Below are 21,658 nucleotides of genomic sequence, written 5' to 3'. Positions count from 1 at the left end.
CATGAATGTAATACAGGGGGGTATGAAGAACTGGAACAAATGGGTAATAATTCAACCTACCATAGAGTGTAAATAAGAAAACAAAATTGATAACAATTATGGACAGAAATAGCCAAAAACTTGCTCTACCTGAGAAGTAATTTTATGAACAGCAAAAAATCTGCTTTGTCAAACAAGTTTTTGCCAGTGTTTTTGGCCCCAGCTTCAAAGTCACAAAAATGAAAATCTCAGCAGGGACTCTTGGAATTTCTTCACTGGACTGCATGCTGCAAATCACTCAGATGTTAAAGCTCCCACAAGAATGTGACAAAACTTGTATTTGCTGAATGGGGTTAAATGCCTTTTGCATTCCTCACATCCCCCTCCACCTTAGCTCTGGATTCACTTACCAGCAACAGAGTTCCATTGTTACCCTTCAGAACCCACATTGTTCCAGTATTCTTTGGAAGGCATAGGATTCATAAAAAGTCATTCTGGAAAATTGTTGGACAATCTGGGTGTAATAGCCCAGCCATTTCACTTACTTGACCCCGTGACCCTTAGAAAGTCACATGACCTCTTTAAAATGAAAGACTTGCAGAAGAGTGATCTACCCACAGGCCCTATTGCTCCCCGCAGTCCAACTCTACACAGCAGCCAGAATGAGATTTTTTTCTTAATGCATCAAGGAAAGGGTTTATTCCAGAGGCAACTGAATGAGGGGACAGAAAGCTGGCTCAAATCTGTCCGGAATGAGATTTCCTTTTTAATAAAGAATGAAATCTTTTTAAAAATCTTTATTTTTATTATTTTTTTTTGAACACCACATGAGCTTTATTTGTACAGTCTGTAAGATTTCTAGATCTGTCCCAGTGAGGGAAAAAGGGGCCTCTTAAACCTGTTACTAAAATGCAAATTAATAATTGTTGAACACACAGTGTTGACAAATAATTCTTAGACCCTATTTTTACTACTGTGATCATCGGGGAGGAAAAAAAACCTTTTCCTAAGATACTCAAATGCAAAGGGCAGGCAGTGTTGGAATCCCGCTCAGTGATCCTGCACCACTCTGGAAAATATGCCTTCGGGCTCTTTCCCATCCCCCAGGGCAGCAGCAAATCCTTCCTGTCGCCTCCTTTTGGCCAAAGCAGCCAAAGATTTAAAAGTCTTTGGTTCATAGATGGCTAGATCCGCAAGTACTTTCCTGTTGAGCTCCACCTGGCACTTAATTAAATTGACAATGAATGCTGGGTACTTCAGGCCGTGTTCCTGGGAGGCAGCTGTAATTCGATTAATCCAGAGTGTCCTCATGTTCCTCCTCTTCAGTCTTCGCGCTTTTGTGCATTTCACAAGCGCTCTGGTCACAGTTCTCACCGCCAGCTTGTAGCACCGAGTCTTCCTTCCCCGGAAGTGCCGCGCCTGCTGGAGCACCTCCTGGACCCGCCAGTAGCGGTCAGTGAGGCGGCTCCGCAGCCAGAGCTGCGTGAGGAAGACCATGGCGCCCGCGGGCCGGCTTCTCCTTTATTATTTATTTTTTTTAAGTGATCTCTATGCCGAACGTGGGGCTCGAACTCACGACCCCTGAGATCAAGAGACTGAGCCAGCCAGGCGCCCCTGGAATGAGATTTTTATCTACCTATTTATTTATTTAAAATTATTTTCATTTTTTTTTTTTTAAGATTTTATTTATTTGACAGAGAGATAGCAGATAGGCAGAACGGCAGGCTGAGGGAGAGAGAGAAGCAGGCTCTCCGCGGAGCAGGGAGCCCGATGCAGGGCTCAATCTCAGGACTCCAGGATCATGACCTGAGCCGAAGGCAGATGCTTAACCGACTGAGCCACCCAGGCGCCCCATGAGTTTTTTTTATAAAACATTTTGATTTTGAAATACTTGTAGATTCACATGCACATTCTGCAAGAAATTATAGTACAGAGAAGCCAGTTTCCCCTAATGGTTACATCTTGCAAAACTATGCAATATGACAATGGTATTGACATTGATACAGTAACAGTACATTTCTGCTATGGTCTGAACGTGTCCCCCAAAATTCATATATTGAAGTACTAACCCCCAAAGATGATGGTACTAGGAGGTGGGGCTTTGGGGATCTGCTTAAATTATGAGGGTGGAGCCCTCATGAATGGGATTAGTGCCTTATAAAGGAGGCTCCAGAGAGCTCCCCAGCCCCTTCCACCAGGTGAGGACACAACTGGAAGTCAGAAACCCAGAAGATGCCTTCATTTGACCTTGACCAAACTGACATCTTGATCTTGGTTTACCAGAGTCCAGAACTGTAGAAAATAAATATCTATTGTTTATAAAGTACCCAGTCTGTGGTATTTTGTTATAACAGCCTGAATAAGCAAGACAGTTTCTATCAAGATACAGTACATTTCTTTCAGATTGGGTCATTTCTATTGTTCTATCTTCAAGTTTACTGTTGCCTCTGTCCCTCCATTCTGCTGCAAGCCCATGCACTGAGTTTTTGTTGTGGTTTTTTAAAATTTTTGTTAGTGTTTTTTAGTTCTAAAATATTCATTTGGTTTTTCTTTCTTAAAGATTTATTTATTTGAGAGTGTGCTCACACATGCAAGAGGGGGGATGGAAAGAGGGAGAAAGAATCCCAAGCAGACACACCCCCCCTAGTGTGGAGCCTGATGCGACCCCAACCTCATGACCTGAGTTGAAATCAAGAGGTGCTGGGGCGCCTAGGTGGCTCTGTTGGTTAAGCAACTGCCTTTGGCTCAGGTCATGATCCCAGGGTCCTGGGATTGAGCCCCACATCAGGCTCTCTGCTTGGCCGGAAGCCTGCTTCTCCCTCCCCCATGCCCCCTCCTAGTGTTCCCTCTCTTGCTGTGTCTGTCTGTCCAATAAATAAATAAATTTTTAAAAATTTTAAAAAAAGAAAGAAATCAAGAGGTGCTGAACCAACTGAGCCACCCAAGTGCCCCTGGATTTGCTAGGACTTTCTATTTCATTGTGAGGACTTACTATTTTCTTCATTTGTTTCAAATGTGTTTGTAATTATTCACTGAAACATTTTTATGATGATTGCCTTTAAAATATTTTAGTCTTTGTCAGGTAATTCTAACATCTCTGCCATTTTGTGTTGGTATATATTGATCAGTTTTGTGTTTTGTTTTTTTTTTAATTCCATTTGAGATCTTCCTGGTTCTTGGTATGGCAAGTTTCATTGGAACTTTGACATTTTGGGTATTATAAAAGACCCTGAATCTTATTGAGAACTTCTGTTTTAGCTAATTTCTAGTGATTATTGCCACTTAAGGGGAAAGCCAGGTTTCCCATTCACTAGCCTCTGTCACTACCTGAGGGGGTCCTCCTCACTAGTACTGGGTCGAGGTGGGAGTTCTGGCTCCCCATAAGGACTCTGTTGACGCCTCCCTAGTTGGGAGGGGTAAGAGTGCCCCATTACTGCCCCCCACTGGCCTCCATTGATACCACAGATTTGGGGGGGTTGGCCTTGTTATTGCTGGTCAAAGGTTGAGAGTTCTGACTGTCCACTAAATCTCCTCTGACACCAGCCCAGTGGGAAGGGCTAGGGAGACTTGATCCTGCCAGGTAGGTGAAAATCAGGCTCCCCACGTGGTCCCCATGATACTGTGGGGGTGAAGAGGGTGAGCTTGGTTACCTCCTGATGGAGATGGAAGTCCTAGCTCCCTACTTGACCTTCTCTGACGGTGGCGAGGTTGAGGGGCTTTATTACAATCGCCGAAGATGGAAGTCTAGGCTCCCCATTCAGCCTCTGCTGGTGGGGGTGTAGCCACAGTTATCTATGGTGCTTGGCTGGAGTAGAATAGCTATTGTCCATTCTTTTCTGAGAGGCTCCGCTTTCCTGGTCCTTTGGCTAGAGACCACAGGCTTTTGTTGGGGCTTTTTTTTTTTTTTTTTTGTCTGTGCCATAGGCATTTTCTAGTTGCCAACATTTTGAGCTCCAAGTCTGGAGTATATGAGGCAAAAAGACCCCAGGGAACTCACCATTATGTTGTTACCTGTACCCTGAGTTACCTAATCAGTCGGCCTCTTTCTACCTTTCAGTTGTTTTTTTTTTTAAGATTTATTTATTTATTTATTTATTTGAGAGAAAGAATGAGAGAGAGAGAGAGAGAGCACATGAGAGGGGGGAGGGTCAGAGGGAGAAGCAGACTCCCTGCTGAGCAGGGAGCCCGATGTGGGACTCGATCCCGGGACTCGATCCCGGGACTCGATCCCAGGACTCCAGGATCATGACCTGAGCCGAAGACAGTCGCTTAACCAACTGAGCCACCCAGGCGCCCTACCTTTCAGTCTTTTTGTATTTTATATACATGCCCAGATCTGGTTTGAAGTACTGTCCTGGGGGTAGGGATCAGTACAGGTGGACCGGGTGGGCTGCTCCTTGGGTGTCTGCTGCAGTGGGTGGGGGTGGGGGGTATCCAGGGAAACCTTCTTGATCCAACAGTTCTGGGTCTCTGAAGAAGCTGTCCTTGAACGAACAAGGGGACATCAGCCTCTCCACTCCTTTCCTTGGCCTCAGGGGCTGTTGCAGGTCAGGGGGGAGTGTTGGGAGACCTTGAAGAAAAACTGCTCGGAAGACAGCAGCAGAAAAGGGATAAATTCCTTGTGTTCAATGACCTAATACCCAAAAGCATGGCGCTTTTATTTATTTATTTTTAGATTTTTTTTTTTTTTTAATTTGAGTGAGAGTGAGAGAAAGAGCATGAGCAGGGGTTGGGGAGAAGGTGGAAGGAGGAGAGGGAGAAGCAGGTTCCCCACAAGCAGGGAGCCTGATCTGGGGCTCAATCCCAGGCCCCTGGGATCATGACCTGAGCCAAAGGCAGATGTTTAACTCACTGAGCCACACAGGCACCCCTCCTTTTTCAAAAAATATTTATTTACTTATTTGAGAGAGAGAACAAGTGGGGGGGGACAGGTGAAGGGAGAGACTCTTCAAGCAGACGCCCCGCTGAGTGCAGAGCCCAACGCAGGGCTCGATCCCACAACCCATGACATCAGGAACCACAACCCATGAGATCAGGACCCAAGCCAAAACCAAGACTGAGCCACCCAGGTGCCCCAATTTCAATCTAAACAGCCTCTGCTTTACCACCAAAAAATCTACTGAGCTCAAATTATACATGCTGATTCCCCTTGTTGATTTGACTTAATGTTTCTCCCCACCCTCCTCTCTCTGTGTCATAAATAAATAAAATCTTAATTTTTTTTAAAGGGCCACCTGTGTGGCTCAGTCAGTTAAACATCTGCTTTTGCCTCAGGTCATGATCTTGGGGTCCTAGGATCAAGCCCCGCATCCGACTCTGTGCTCAGGGGGAGTCTGCTTCTCCCTGTCCCCCCTGCTCATGCTCTCTCTCTTTTGCTATCTCTCTCTCTTTCTCTCAAATAAATAAAATCTTAAAAAAAAATAAAAATAAAATGAGACTTTGAAGAGGTGACTCAGTTAAAATGAGACTGGTAGGGCCACCTGGCTGGCTCAGTGTGTGGAACATGTGACTCTTAATCTTGGGTCGTGAGTTGGAGTCCCACGTTGGGTGCAGAGATTACTAAAAAAAAAAAAAGAAAGAAAAGAAAAGAAAAAAAAAAGATGGTGAGAGATAAAATGAGATGTTAGGGTGGGCCCTAATCCAATATGAGGGCTGTTTTTATAAGAAGAGGAAATTTGGACACACAAAGGGACAACAGGAATATGCACACACAGAGGAAAGACCATGTGAGGACATTGTGAGAAGACACCCATCTGTATAAGCCAAGGAGAGAGACGGCAGAGAAGCCAAACCTACTGACAACTTGATCTTGGACTTCTGGCCTCCAGAACCGGGAGAAAACTAGTTTATGTTGTTTAAGTCAGCCACATCTGTGGAATTTGTTTTTTTAAGATTTTATTTATTTATTTGAGAGAGAGAGAATGAGAGCCAGAGAGCACGAGAGGGAAGAGGGTCAGAGGAGAAGCAGACTCCCTGCTGAGCAGGGAGCCCGATGTGGGACTCGATCCCGGGACTCCAGGATCATGACCTGAGCCGAAGACAGTTGCTTAACCAACTGAGCCACCCAGGCACCCACATCTGTGGTATTTTGTTATGGCAGCATTAGCCGACTGATACACATCATTTACAGGAAGCCCAGCTAGGACTCTGACATTCTCAAAGCCCAAGCTTCACTCATTGTATCAGGAGTGATGGCATAAGCTCCCCACCACCCCCTGGGCCAACCTGATCACTACGCGCAGTAGGAAAAATTGTAGGGGCCGTGATAATGCTAGGGCAATATCCCACAGCAATGTTCTAATTTTAATTTATTTAAAATAGGGAAAATATGTAATTATAGCAACGAAACAGGCCTGGATTCCATTGTCAACACAGTTGTAAAATGCAGTTTTTATTTTAATTTTTTTGTTTTTATTTATTTACTTATTTTTTATGGAGGAAGGGGTCCATTAAGGCAAAGGTGTCTAGGACTCACAAGAGCTATAATGCAGGGCACCTGGGTGGCTCAGTTGGTTAAGCATCTGCCTTCAGCTCAGGTCATGATCCCAGGGTCCTGGGATAGAGCCCCGCATCGGACTCCCTGCTCCACGGAGAGCTTGCTTCTCCCTCTGCCTCTCTCTCTCATGAATAAATAAATAAAATATTAAAAAAAAACAAACCTCTAAAAAAAAAGGCTATAATACACCGTGGCTACCACCATCCACAGTTTGCAAAACAGCTTTAAAAATTGAAAATTAAGGGGTGCCTGGCTGGCTGGCTCAGTCGGTAGAGAGCATGTGACTCTTGATCCCAGCTGTGAGTTCAAGCCCCATGTTGGGTGTAGAGATTACTTAAAAATAAAATCTTTTTATTTTATTTTGTTTAAGATTTTCTTTATTTAGGGCGCCTGGGTGGCTCAGTCGTTAAGCGGCTGCCTTCGGCTCAGGTCATGATCCCAGAGTCCTGGGATCGAGCCCCGCATCAGGCTCCCTGCTCGAGAAGCCTGCTTCTGCCTCTCCCACTCCTCCTGCGAGTGTTCCTGCTCTCGCTGTCTCTGTCAAATAAATAAAGAACATGTTCTTTATTTATTTGACAGACAGAGAGAGAGAGAAAGCACAAGCAGGGGGAGCTGCAGAGGGAGAGGGAGAAGCAGGCTCTCCACTGAGCCGGGAGCCCGATGCGGGGCTCGATCCCAGGACCCTGGGATCATGACCTGAGCTGAAGGCAGATGCTTAAGGACTGAGCCACCCAGGCGCCCCCTTAAAAATAAAAAAATAAAAAAATAAAATAGAAAAAAATCTCAGGGGATTACAAATTCGTTCTTAAATCCTAGGCCAACTCTGCCCTCTAGTGGTGGTATGGAAATTTCGGAAGAAATGAATGCACAGTAGCTGTTGGATAATTCACACCTACCAGATGCTTTGACATTGTCCTATATCGTTTCATACTCACAATCCCATGAACTTAGTGATATTCAATGTCCAGATAAGTCACCGAAACTCAGGGTTCTTAAGGCATTTAACCAGGGTCACATGACTAGTTAGACAGTTGGTTTCCATCTGTGGCCCAGCACTATGGAGAACCCTGTTTATCCAGATTTTCCATTGTTGAGATGGGCGACTCCAGCAATGAGAATTACAGTAATGCTCCATGTTTTCCAGTTCGGAGACAGAGAAGAACTTTTGGAGAGCTTTGCATGGTCAGCATCTTTCCTGCTGTCTGCATTTATTTAGAGATAGATACTGTGCTTAGGGCTGTGATGGGGACTGTCTGTAAATGCAACTTAAGTTAGTGTGAGTCTTCTAAGGAAGTTGCATTTTTGAGGTAGAGAAGAGATTTGACTTGGCTGCCTCATTCACATCTCCTTGGAATCACATCTACTCACACACCACCAGCGTCTCTGAAAGAAATTCACGTGGTGCCTCACCCCTTCCGGATATAGGAGCAGGTTCCTTTCCTTGCTGAAGGAGGGCCAGGGAAGGCAAGCACTGATGGGCAGGGAGCATGTTTTAAAGTTTGGGACTATCTTTTACTAAAACCATTCAGTTACCTATTTCTTTCTTTCTTGTCCTTAAGCTTGAAAAAGAGCAGGCTCTCTCCCACACACCAGCATTACTGTAGAGATGATGCTTTCAGGGGTTATTAATCGCAACTGGAAGGGCTAGAATTTGGTTACTGTAGAAGCTACCTTAGGGGTAATTCCTTCACTTTGGCTGCATCATGCAAACTGCATGTACCTGTTTCAGGTAAATAAGCTACTGCCATCCACCAGTTTCTCCTCTGCACCTGCTACATGAAGACAGCTTTTCCTGGGCCAGCGAAGATGGCCATAAGCCTATGTAGGGAACTCGGCCTCACTGACTACACGTACCTGCCTGCAGGTCATGCTCCACACTTAGGTTGGCAACACAGCTTTGAAAAAACTGCAACGATGTTCTCTAGGAGGCCAGGAGCTGGAGAAGAGGCCCCGGGCACCTGCCTGCCCTCCTATAGTCCCTTTTCCTATTTGCAGCTCATGTTTGTTTCTCATGCCGCATCTTCTATGTTCTCCCCACATCTCTCCCTCTTTCTCCCATGTCCAGTCCCTCTCCCTTCTCCCCATTAAAGCGACACAATCTAGAATGTATTCATTATTTGAAAATGTTATGGGACAGGATCCCAAATCAGGCCTATATTGCCTTAAAATCATAGAACTTCATAGCTGGAAGGAGGCCCTAAAAATTTTATATGTAAAGATTTTACACACACATGTATATATTCTTAGCTCTCTCTATATACATACATATATATACACACATACATACATATATTTATACATACGAATATATTTATATATGTGTGTGTATATATTCTTAAAAGTTAAGAGGGTTGGAATGCATGTGTGTGTGTTCTTAAAATATAAGAAGTTGTTGGGGCACCTGGGTGGCTCAGATGGTTAAGCATCTGCCTTCGGCTTAGGTCATGATCACAAGGTCCTGGGATCGAGCCCCACATCAGGCTCCTAGCTCGGCAGGGAGCCTGCTTCTCCCTCTCCCTCTGCCTCTCCCCCTGCTCATGCTCTCTCTCTCTAATGAATAAATAAAACCTTTTTTTAAAAAAAAGAAGTTGTATATTGGTGTCTTTATTTTTGTTGTTGTTACTCACTCTTGAAAAATGTTGTTATGATTACCCTCATCTGAAAAATTGTGCTAGGATTTCTTTTTTGTTTGTTAAGTTTATTATTTATTTATTTATTTATTTATTTATTTTAATCCCCACACCCAATATGGGGCTCAAACTCACAGGCCCAAGATCAAGAATCACATGTTCTGCCATCTGAGCCAACCAGGCACCTCTCTTCCTTTCAATACGACTGGGACCTGGTGTGACAGTACATACACTGGAAGGAAAAGTCTTCATGTTCCTCACCTGTACATGGAGCCTGAGCTCTGAAAGGGTCATTCCAGAAATGGTCTCTGGAAGAGAAAAGTAGAAAACGATTTGTTTGGCTGTGGAACCAATCAGGGAGAAACTGGAGAAGTTTTCATGGAGCAAACTTCTTCAGCCAAGCTTAATTCAGTAGTTTTTGTATTTGTTTTTGGTTTTCCCAGATTTCTTTCTTTTTTTTTTTTAAGATTTTATTTGACAGAGAGACAGCGAGAGAGGGAACACAAGCAGGGGGAGTGGGAGAGGGAGAAGCAGGCTTCCTGCTGAGCAGGGAGCCCAATGCAGGGCTCGATCCCAGGACCCCGGGATCACGACCTGAGCTGAAGGCATATGCTTAACTACCGAGCCACCCAGGCACCCCAAAACTGCAAAGTTTCAAAAAAAATATGGGGGAATATCTTTATAGCCTTGGGGTAGGCACAGATTTTTTAGGATTAAAAAACTATAAAAAAATTAATCACTTAAACTCCATTAAAATTAAAAACTTCTGCTTATTAAGAGACTCCATTAATAACATAAGGCCAGCCACAGGCTGGAAGAAATACTTACAATACATACATCTAACAAAGAACCGTATATCCACAGTATATAAACAACCCTGACAACTCAATAATAAAAATTCAAACAACCTGATATTTTTTAAGATTTTATTTATTTGAGAGAGAGAGAACATGAGCAGGGGGAGGGGCAGAGGGGAAGGGAGAGGGACAAGCAGACTCCGTGCTGAGCGTGGAGCCCCACATGGGGCTCGATCTCAGGACCCTGAGATCATGACCTGAGCTGAACTGATGGAGCCACCCAGGTGCCCCTACCTAATTTTTTAAATGGGTAAAAGATTTGAGCAGACTTTTCACATATGAAGGTATATGAACGATCAGTAAGCACATAAAAAAGTGTTCAATATTATTAATCTCCTGGATAATACAACTTAAACCATAAAGAGATATCACATCATAACATTAGAATGGCTAAAAATAATGGTGAAAACGTGGAGCAATCAGAACTCACACATTGATGGTAGGAATGTAAAATGATACAATCACTTTGGAAAACTTTTTGGCAAGTTCTTAAAAATTAAACTTCTATCTACCCTACAATGCAGGACTTCCAGCCCCAAGAAAAATGAAAACTCCTGCTCACAAAAATATTTGTAAAAGTAAGTTTATAGCAGTCTTATTCATGATAACTCCAAACCAGAACCCAAATTTCTACAACAGGAGAAGGGACAAACTGTGGTGTATTTATATAATGGAATATTACTTGGTAGTAAAAATGACAGAACTACTACATCAACATGATTGAATCTCAAAAACATGATTCTGGGAAAATGTAAGGTTCTATATCTTGACTGGGTTAGTGGTTGTATGGCTTGAATCATACTTAAGATTTGTGCATTTCTGTGTATGTAAATTTTACCTAAATAAAAAAAGACAAATGTACATGTTTTAATCTCTAGGGTAACCATTGAAAGACTATTACAGAAATGATAAATATCAGCTAACAGAAGGGAAAGAGTAGAGTAATTAAGAAAGAAACTTGATGTATCCACAAGTAGGTGAGAAAAAGAGAGAAAAGAGAATATAGAACATTTGGCCAAATAGAAAATACATGTAAGAGAGTCTATTTAAATCCAAATGTATTGATAATTTAATTGATGGACTAAAAACTCCAATTGAAAGATAAATATTGTCAGACTAAATTAAAAACAAGACCCAGTAATGCTGCTTACGAAAGACACACTGTAAATATAAGGACAGCAGAATCTGAAGACATACTGAACACCAAACAAAAAGCAAAGAGCATATAGCATGGCTCTATTAATATCAGATACGGTTAGACTTCAAGGCAAATAGCATTACTAGAGACAAATAGGGACATTGATAATGGTAAAAAAAAAAAAGGTAAATCCAGCAGGAAAATATAACAATATAGAATTTGCATAAACATTGAAATAATGTTAACTAATAGACAGAACTATAAGGAAAAATAGACAAATCTGTATTATAGTTGGAGATATGAACATATCTCTCTCAACTGATAGAATAAGTAAACAGAAATTAGTAGATTATATAAGATCTGAAAACCCAATTAATCCATTTAACCTAATTAAAATATATTTTAAATATTAGAGACACCTGGGTGGCTCAGTTGGTTGAGCGGTCAACTCTTGATTTTGGCTCCAGTCCTGGTCTTGGAGTAATGGGATTGAGCCCCCGTCGGGCTCTGCTTTCAGTGTGGAGTCTGCTTGTCCCCCTCCATCTGCTCCTTCCCCTGCTCGTGCACTCTCTTTCTCTCTCTCTTTCTCTAAAATAAATAAAATCTTTAAAAAAACATTAATCATATTTGAGCCACAAAGCAGATCTCAACAAAGGCAAAGGATTGAAATTCCAAGTGAGTTCTCTGAACACAAACAAAAATAAAACTAGATAAACCCAAATTCTTTTTAAATTAAGCAATACATGGTTATCTTAAGAGTCAAAGAAGAAATCATCAAATATTTTATTTACATTTTTAAGATTTTATTTTTAAGTAAACTCTCTACCCAATGCGGGCTGAAACTCACAACCCTGAGATCAAGAGATGCATTCTGCCCTCACAATGTACTTTAATGCATTGAGATGGATACCTATAGACTTGTTAAATTACTGTGTTGTACTCTTGAAACTAATGTAATCATGTGAACCATTCTTCAATTAAAAAATAATTTTTTAAAAAGTATTTTGGGGGCACCCGACTGGCTCAGTGGGTGGAGCATGTGATTCTTGATTTCAGGGTTGTAAGTTCAAGCCCCACGTTGGGTGTAGAGATTGCTTAAAAATAAAATCTTTAAAAAAAAAGTATTTTGAACTGAGTAATATTGAAAATATGGTAGCACAATATAGAAGGTATAGCTAAGCCTCTATTTAGAAATAAGTTATAGCCTAAAGTGCATATATTAGAAAAGAATGCTGAAAAACAAATGCTCTAAGTATTCTCAGAAACTTAGAAAAGGACAGCACATTGAAAGTAGAAAAAAAATACAGCTAAATAGGTACTAATAAAATAAGAAAAACAAATATATAATAGAGGAAATAATCAAAGTTAAAATGTGTCCTTTGAAAAAAATATTAATAAACCTCTAGCAAGACTGACCAAGAAGAGAAAAAAAAGAGAGACTTCATAAATTCACCAATGTCAGGAAAGAACATGAGTACGTCACTAAAAATCCTATGAAAAAGAACATAAAAGAATGTTAGGGGGTGCCTGGGTTGCTCAGTAGGTTAAGCATCTGCCTTCAGCTCAATTCATGATCCCGGAGTCCAGGGATCAAGCCCCACATAGGGCTCCCTGCCCAGCAGGGACTCTAATTCTCCCTCTCTCTCTGGCCCTCCCCCCTGTTCATGCTCTCTCTCTCTCTCACTCACTCACTCTCTCTCTCAAATAAATAAATAAATAAATAAATAAACTTAAAAAAAGAATGTTAAGAACAAGTTTGTGTCAATTAACTGAAACTTTAGATAAAATGAACAGATTCCTAGAAGAAAAGACAATTTACCAAACCAACACAAGAGTAGAAAGCCTGAACAAATACCACATCTATTAAACTTTTTTTTAAGATTTTATTTTTAAGTACTCTCTACACCCAGTGTGGGGCTCAAACTCACAACCCCGAGATCAAGAGTTGCATGCTCCACTGACTGAGCCCGCCAGGTGCCCCACATCTGTTAAATGTATTCAATCTGTGATTGAATCTCCCTCCATGCCCATGTAGTTTTGCTGATGAACTCTTCCAAATGTTAAGGAAGACGTAGCACCAATCTTACGCTTTCCAGAGAATTGAAAAAGAGAAGTGCACATTCATTTATGATAACAAAAACCTGACAAGAGCAAAAGAAAGAAAGAAAGAGGAAGGAAGGAAGGAAGGAAGGAAGGAAGGAAGGAAGGAAGGAAGGAAGGAAGGAAGGGAGGGAGGGAGGGAGGGAGGGAGGGAGGGAGGAAGGGGAGAGGGAGAGAGGGAAGGAAGAAAGAAAGAAGGAAAGAGAGAGAAAAAATAGTCCATTCTCTCTCTTAATGTAGATGCAAAATAACTAAACAAAGTATTAGCAAATTGAATCTAGCGATATATTAAAAAGGATAATACACCATGACCAGGAACGCAAGATTGATTTAACTATGAAAATCAATCAATGGACAAATGAATAGCCACAGGCAAAAGAATGAAGCTGGATCCTTACCTCACAACTTGTACAAAACTTAACTCAAAATGAATCAGTCTTGGGGCGCCTGGGTGGCTCAGTCGTTAGGCGTCTGCCTTTGGCTCAGGTCATGGTCCCAGGGTCCTGGGATCGAGCCCCACATCGGGCTCCCTGCTCAGCCGGAAGCTTGCTTCTCCCTCTCCCACTCCCCCTGCTTGTGTTCCCTCTCTCACTATCTCTCTCTCTCTGTCAAATGAATAAATAAAATCTTTAAAAAAAAATGAATCAGTCTTAAACTATAAAACTCTTAGAAGAAAGCATAGACGTAAATCTTCGCGACCTTGATTTTGGCGAATGATTCTTAGATATGACATCAAAAACATAAGCAACAAAGGAAAAAGTAGTAATTTAAAAAAAGTAATTTAACTTCATCAAAATTAAAAACTTTCATATTTCAAAGGACACCATCAAGAAATGAAAAGACAGCTCACAGAATGGGAGAAAGTATTTGCAAATCATATATCTGATAAAGGAATTATATTAGAATATATAGAAAGAACTCTTACAACTTAGTAATAGAAAGACAACACAATTTAAAAATGGAAAAGGATCTGAACAGACATTTCTTCAAGAGAGATATGCAAATAGCTAATAAACACATGAAAAGATGCTAAACATCATTAGTCATCAGAGAAATGCGAATCAAAACCATAATGAGAGACCACTTCATATCCATTAGGATGGATGTAATAATAATAACTTTAAAATGACAGAAAATAACAAGGGTTGAGCAGATGTGGAGAAATCAAAACCCTCATATACTGCTGGTGGGAATGTAAAATGGTACAGCCATCTTGGGAAACAATCTGGCAGTTCCTCAAACAATTAACCATTGAGTTAACATACAAGCCAGCAATTCCACTCCTAGATATATACACAAGAGAAATGAAAATATATGTTCATACAATAAATTATATATGAATGTTTATAGCAGCATTATTCATAATTACCAAAAGGTAGAAATGACCCAAATATCCATCAACCGTGAATGGATAGACAAATGTAGTATAACCATATAACTCACCCATTTTAAGTGTACAACCCAATGGTTTTTAGTATAGCCACAGGGACTGTGCAACCATTACAATAATGAATTACATTTCATCACCCCAAAAAGACACCCCACACCCTTTAGCTATCCTATGTCCCCCATTTCCACCTCCCCAGCCCTAAGCAATGAGTAATCTACTTTCTGTCTCCATAGATTGCCCTAGTCTGGATTTTCCTATGAATGGAATCAAATAATCTGTAGGCTATTTTTTAAAAGAATTTATTTATTTAGGGGTGCCCGGGTGGCTCAGTTGTTGGGCATCTGCCTTCGGCTCGGGTCATGATCCCGGGGTGCTGGGATTGAGCCCTACATTGGGCTCCCTGCTCCTCCCTCTCCCACTCCCCCTGCTTGTGTTCCTTCTCTTGCTGTGTCTCTCTCTGTCAAATAAATAAAATAAAATCTTTAAAAAAAGTATTTATTTATTTGAGAGAGAGCACAGGCAGGGGGAGGGTCAGAGGGAGAGGGAGAAGCAGGCTCCCCACTGAGCAGGGAGCCTGACGCAGGGCTCAATCCCGGGACCCTGGGATCATGACGTGAGCTGAAGGCAGATGCTTAACCGACTGAGCCACCCAGGTGCCCCTAGACTTTTTTTTTTTTAAAGATTTATTTATTTATTTGAGAGAGAGAGAGTACATGAGAGGGGGGAGGGTCAGAGGGAGAAGCAGGCTCCCTTACTGAGCAGGGAGCCCGATGCGGGACTCGATCCCGGGACTCCGGGATCATGACCTGAGCCGAAGGCAGTCGCTTAACCACCTGAGCCACCCAGGCGCCCTAGACTTTTTTTTTTTAAGATTTTATTTATTTATTTGAGAGAGAGACAGAGAGAGCACGAGCAGGGGGAGGGGCAGAGGGAGAAGGAGAAGCAGACTCCCCACCAAGCAGGGAGCCTGATGCAGGGCTCGATCCCAGAACCCCTGAGATCATGACCCAACCCCAAGTCAAACACTTAACGGACTGAGCCACCTAGGCACCCCTAATATGTGGACTTTTGTAATTGGCTTCTTTCACTTAGCATATATTTTTTTTTAAGCTTAATGTTTTCAAGGTTCAACTATGTTGTAACATCTATCAGCACTTCATTTCTTTTAATCGCCAAATAATATTTCACTGTATGGGCGCACCGTATTTTGCTTATCCATTCCATATCTATGTCATTTGATGGACATTTGTGCTGTTTCTACCTTTTGGATTTTATGAACAATGCTGCTATGAACATTTGTGTACAGGTTTTTGTGTGGACATACATTTTCATTTCTCTTGGGTATATTCCTACAAGTGGAAGTGCTGGGACATCTGGTGGTAACTTTACGGTTAATTGTTGAGAGATTGCCAGATTGTTTTCCAAAGAGACTGCATCTTTTCACATTCCCACCAGCGGAGTATGAAGGTTGTGATTTCTCCATATATATTCTTCCCAACATTTGTTATCAATTGACTTTTTATTATCTATTTATTTATTTTTAAGATTGTATTTATTTATTTGAGAGAACACGAGCAGTGGGGAAGTTGGGGAGGCAGAGGAAGAGGGAGAAGCGGACTCCTCACTGAGCAGGGAGCCAGACTCAGGGCTTGATCCCAGGACCCTGAGATCATAACCTGAGTGAAAGGCAGATGCCCAACCAATGGAGCCACCCAGGTGCCCCTCAACTGACTTTTTTTTTTTAATTGTGATAAAGTATACATAACATTTTTAGGTGTACACTTCAGTGACATCAAGTATATTCACGATGTTAGACAACAATTGCCACTTTCTAGAACTTTTTCATCATCCCAAACAGAAACTTTGTACCCATCAACTCCTCAATCTCCCCTCCTCCCAGCTTCTGGTAACCTCTATTCCACTTTCTGTCTATAAATTTGCCATTCTATGCACTTCATGTGGCATCATACAATATTTGTCCTTTTGTGTCTGGCTAATTTACTTACCATAATGTTTTTAAAGTTAATACGTGTTGTAGCATGTATTGATACTTCACCCCTTTTTATCGCTGAATAATATTCCATTATATGGATAGATCACATTTTGTTTATCCATTCATCTATAAATCCGCTTTCTGGCTATTGTGAATACTGCTGCTATAAACATTGGTGTACAAGTATCTGAGTCCCTGCTTTAAGTTCTTTTGGGTATATATGTAGTAGTGAAATCGCTGGATCATACGATAGTTCTGTGTTAACTTTTTGAGGAATTACTAAATTGTTTTCCATAGTGGCTGTACCATTTTACCTTGACACCAGCAATGCACAAGGATTCTAGGTTTTCTACATCCTTACCAACACTTGTTATTTTCCATTAAAAAAATGTATAATCATTCTAATATGTGCAGATGTGAAGTTGGTATCTCATTGTGGTTTTGATGTGCATTTCCCTAATGACTAGTGATGTTGAGCATCTTATTAGCCATTTGTATTATTAGATGCTTATCAGATATAGGACTTAAAAATATTTTCTCACTTTCTGTGGGTTATCTTTGAGTTTTCTTGATAGTGTCCTTTGGTACACAAAAGTTTTAATTTTGATTAGGTTCAATTGATATTATTTTGTCGTTGCCTGCGTTTTGGTGTTATACTCAAAAAATCATCGTCGAGTCCAAAGTCTTGAAGGTTTCCCTTATATTTTCTTTTAAGAGGTTTATAGTTTGGGGCTCTCAGGTGGCTCAGTCGGTTAAGCGTCTACCTTGGGCTCAGGTCATGACCCCAGAGCCCCACTCCCCACCTCCCTGCTTAGCAGGGAGTCCGCTTCTCCCTCTTCCTCTGCCTCTCCTTCCCTCTCGCGCTCTCTCTTGTTCTCTCTCAAATAAAAAAAAGTTTTATAGTTTTAGTTCTTGGGTTTAGGTCTTTGATTCATTTTGAGTTACTCTTTGTATATGGTATAAGTTAAGGGTCCACTTCATTCTTTTGCATGTGGATATTTCAGTTTTCCCAAATGCACTTTATTTTGAAATAACCCCGCCCCTCCCCTTTTGAGTTATTAGTCTCACTTGAATAGTAAAACCAATTCTATACTTTTTATTTTCCCTCTCATATTTTAAAGGCCTACAGAAGGAGGTGTCTCACCTCTAACAGGAAACCTGATGCCTGTTAGGCTCCCTGGAGGGGCTGATTGTGCACTAGTCGAGCTTAAATAACCACACAGAAATAATTGCGGGCACCAGGCAATATATCCTCTTGTGTCAAATGTCTGGTGAAGACAACTGTGATTAGCAGACTCGGAGGAAAAAATGGAGCTGTATTTCTCCCGTTTGGGAAAGTAAGAACGAGACACCGTGCACGCAAAGTGCGCAGAACAGAGCCTGGAACTGAGGAAGCGCGGAATAAATGGTAGCCAAGGCTGGAGGCTCTTAGCTTCTCCATATGTAAATAAGGGAATTGGCTAAGCTGATACATTCTCAGCTCTTGGGTGACTCATTTTCCAGGCGCATGAGGAAACATACGACAGTGGGAAGAAAGAGGACTGGCGACATTGCACCGAGTCCCCGATTTAGCACAGCAGGAACCTATCCGACCTGGCTCTGGAGGTGCCCAAAGAGCTGGACTGATGGGGCGGGGAGGAGCCATAGGGAGGAGCTTAGCCGTCTCCGCCCACAGCCCACCGCGTTCCTCATTGGTCCTGGGAGCGCTACGCTCGTAACGTTACACGCATGCGCCATAAGTGTGGAAAGGGGGCGTGGCCCACCAAAAAGGAGGAGACAAGATGGCGGCGTCCGTGGGGCGGCAGTGCCTGAGGTTGCTGCGTGGGATCGAGCCTTGGCGGAGCAGGTATACCGTCTGGGGAGGCTGTCTCGGGGTTGGGAGGCGGCCTGGGCAGAGCCGGAGTGCTGGGAGGGAGAAATCGTTTCTCTTTTGCGGGCTCCCTAAGGAGGGGTCGTGTAAAGACTGAGCCATCCACCTTCACGTAGAGCTCGGGAGCAGGTGTGACTGCCGGAGCGTAGAGAGGTCCGGATTTATTTAGGGTCTGGCCTAATAGCTCTCGCTTTGCCCTTTCCAGCTAGGTGGAAGTGCAGAAGGGACCAAACAACAACAACAACAAAAATCCCAAACAAAACAGATGAAATAGGCTGCGTGCCCTCCACTAGAGTCGAGGCTGGGCGGGACGCCCCTTTCGGGGTTTGTGTTCCTGGAAGGGCAATAAGATGTGGAAAGAGCTTTGGACTGGAAGTCGGGGGCTTTCGTTTCAGATTCTTGGTCTTTGAATCAAGAGGTTGGATTCGGTAATCTCAAATAGTCTGTAGGGAATTAGGGTCTTGGTTATGCTGGGGACTGCCTCCCACCTCTTAGGTTCTTAGAATTGGAAGAGATCTGAGGGATCATCTAAATCCAGCTGTTTTTCGAATTGGCGAAATTGAGGCCTTGAGTGCGAGAGGGACCTGCTTGGTTTTACCCAGCTAGTTAATAGCAGAGCCAGGACCCTGACCTCTCTCTCTCTCATAAGCATGGACTCCATGAGGGCATTTATTATTCAGAAATAGCTTGGGAGCATTTGGACTCCTGGAAAATGGTTTAAAATGCTGGTAGCTATGACTCAGAGTTGGCTGCTTGGTGTCATTTCAAAGAGCGAGGGTTTGAGAGACGCACGGTGATTTTTGTTTTTCCGGCAGGGTTAATTTTATCAGCGTTAACCAAAACTTGCTCTGTGACCAGAGGTGGTGGTGACCTGTTATTGTAATTTGGGGAAGTAAAAGGACACTGGATTTGGACTGAGAGGGAATAGAAACTGTGATTGGTCTTACCACGAAAGCTTTACTCTCCTATCATTGACTATTCAGAAATGGTGTAGTTCTCTCAGGAGGGGGCTCTGCAATGTGGTAACTGCTGGGATTTGGGCTGGAGGGTCTCTGATCTGATATTAATACCAGCTGTGGTGTTTATGAGTCAGCCATGAATTCAGCAAACCTGTGTCATGAGTTAAAAAGACTAAAAAATGACACTCCAGATATTTTTTTTTTTAAATGATGTGGAGGATGTACTCACTCACCATCATTAAAAAAAGGGTTGGAGGTGGGGAGTCATACTTTAGTATCAATGGAGATAAATGACACTGGATTTAGGTGCAGTGGTTGGAAGGGATGAGGATTTGGGCACAATAAGACCGTTTAATTTTCAAAGGTATTATATATTGATACACACAAAAACCAAAAAGACAGCATTTTCTTAAGTTTTAAGTAAAGCATGTCTGTGAGACATATAGATGAAAGCCTCGTATTGCAGTTTTTCAGTAACTGGGTGATGTGTGGCAGGTGATAGAACAAAGAGAAAGCAACATTTTGGGTGATAATTAATGGCCACGTTTCCCAAACTTGTTTGATAAAATAGTAGGGTGGATGTTTATTAGAAATTGAGATTCCCAGATATATCCCCAAGTTGCTGCCAAATTCAGATTCAGTAGGTGTAGTAGCTTGGGGCTGCAAGTGCCTCAGATGATTCGTAGGTTCAGGTAAGTATGGACTGAGTACCTAGGTAGTGGTTGCTTATGCAAGACTTTCATTCAGAAATATGATATTCCGGGGCACCTGGGTGGCTCAGTCGTTAAGCGTCTGCCTTCGGCTCAGGTCATGATCCCAGGGTCCTGGGATCGAGCCCCACATCGGGCTCCCTGCTTGGTAGGAGGCCTGCTTCTCCCTCTCCCACTCCCCCTGCTTGTGTTCCCTCTCTTGCTGTCTCTCTCTCTGTCAAATAAATAAATAAAATCTTAAAAAAAATATTTATGATATTCCTACCACTGCAAACCACAGTGCCAGGAACCATGAGGGAAGGGAGGGAAGACAGGAATTATAAGATACAGTATTTGGAATAGGCTTTGTGTTAAAAGAACTTTGCAGTTTAGTAGAAGAGAGAGAAAACACTCAACACCAATACAAGATAGAATGTGGAATAAGGCCTTCAGAAGGTCTGCCAGTTTGTTTTTAGGAGAGCTTTCATAACTTCAGAAAGCAGGAGAGATAGAAGGACTACAGTTAAAGCATCACCACCAGAGATGATGGTAAAGGATTTTATAACCTTGACAATATGGGCACAGACTAATCAGCATGGACATCGGTCACAGACAAATTTTTTTTTTTTTTAAGTAATCTTTACTCGCAACCCTGAGGTCACAAGTCACATGTTCCACTGACTGAGCCAGCCAGGTGCCCCTGGTCATAGACAATTGATAGAGCCATCCCAGTTTGTGCCACCTGAATATAAACTCTGTTACTTTATGTATTTATTTATTTTTAAAGTTTTACCCATCCATTTGAGAGAGAGATAGCAAGAGAGAGCACGAGCAGGGAGGAGAAGGAGAAGCATGTTCCCCCCTGAGCAGGGAGCCCAACTCGGGGCTTGATCCCAGGACCCCAGGACCATAACCTGAGCTGAAGGCAGATGCTTAACCAACTGAACCACCCAGGAGCCCCTAAACTCTGTTAGTTTAAATAATAGTAATATGTAACTAGGTGCTGGTTTTTCATGATTGTCTCAGGTAATCTTAATGAGGTAGATCCTGTTTTTACAGGTGGAGAAATTGAGGCTTAGAATTAATTACGTTTCTAAAGTCACACTTCTGGTGAGTGGCAGTGAGCCATACAGTCAGACTTGTGTGCTCACTCATGGGCTTTAATCACCAGACGCCCGCATGAGTCACCAGCTAGAAGAGACATCTGATTGAACTTATCCATTCGTCCCTTTGGGCTTAATCTCACCATTGAGATTGGAGTTCAACGTGAAGGCAGACAGACCCCTATGTTCATCAAGGGATATGGGCAGTTGGGGTGCCTGGGTGGCTCAGACGGTTAAGCGTCTGCCTTCAGGTCAGGTCTCATCCCAGGGTCCTAGGATCGAGCCCTGCATCAGGCTCCATGCTCAGCGAGGAGCCTGCTTCTCCCTCTCCCTCTGCCTGCTGCTCCCCCCACTTGTGCGCTCTCTCTCTCTCTCTCCCTGTCAAATAAGTAAATAAAATCTTAAAAAAGGGAATGGACAGTAAACAGAGATATATATATACACACATACACTT

The 21,658-nt window shown here is 42.4% G+C and overlaps 2 protein-coding genes across 2 annotated transcripts in view; one reads left to right on the top strand and one right to left on the bottom strand.

The window, feature by feature from the left end:
* Window positions 1-796: 796 nt before the first annotated feature.
* Window positions 797-1,493, bottom strand: LOC113913059 (39S ribosomal protein L20, mitochondrial-like). The gene has a single exon (XM_035723962.1). The coding sequence runs from the start codon at window positions 1,474-1,476 to the stop codon at window positions 1,030-1,032; it is 447 nt and encodes a 148-aa protein (XP_035579855.1). The 5' UTR covers window positions 1,477-1,493; the 3' UTR covers window positions 797-1,029.
* Window positions 1,494-18,330: 16,837 nt separating this feature from the next.
* Window positions 18,331-21,658, top strand: part of PISD (phosphatidylserine decarboxylase) — a 42,795-nt gene continuing 39,467 nt past the window's right edge. The window contains exon 1 of the mRNA XM_027575785.2: window positions 18,331-18,429. Coding sequence (XP_027431586.1) covers window positions 18,365-18,429 — 65 coding nt within the window. The 5' untranslated portion in view covers window positions 18,331-18,364. The remainder of the gene's footprint in view (window positions 18,430-21,658) is intronic.

The sequence above is a fragment of the Zalophus californianus genome, chromosome 14, assembly GCF_009762305.2.
Source record: "Zalophus californianus isolate mZalCal1 chromosome 14, mZalCal1.pri.v2, whole genome shotgun sequence".
Classification (NCBI taxonomy): Eukaryota; Metazoa; Chordata; class Mammalia; order Carnivora; family Otariidae; genus Zalophus; species Zalophus californianus.
This window is presented reverse-complemented; position numbering and strand designations above follow the sequence as displayed.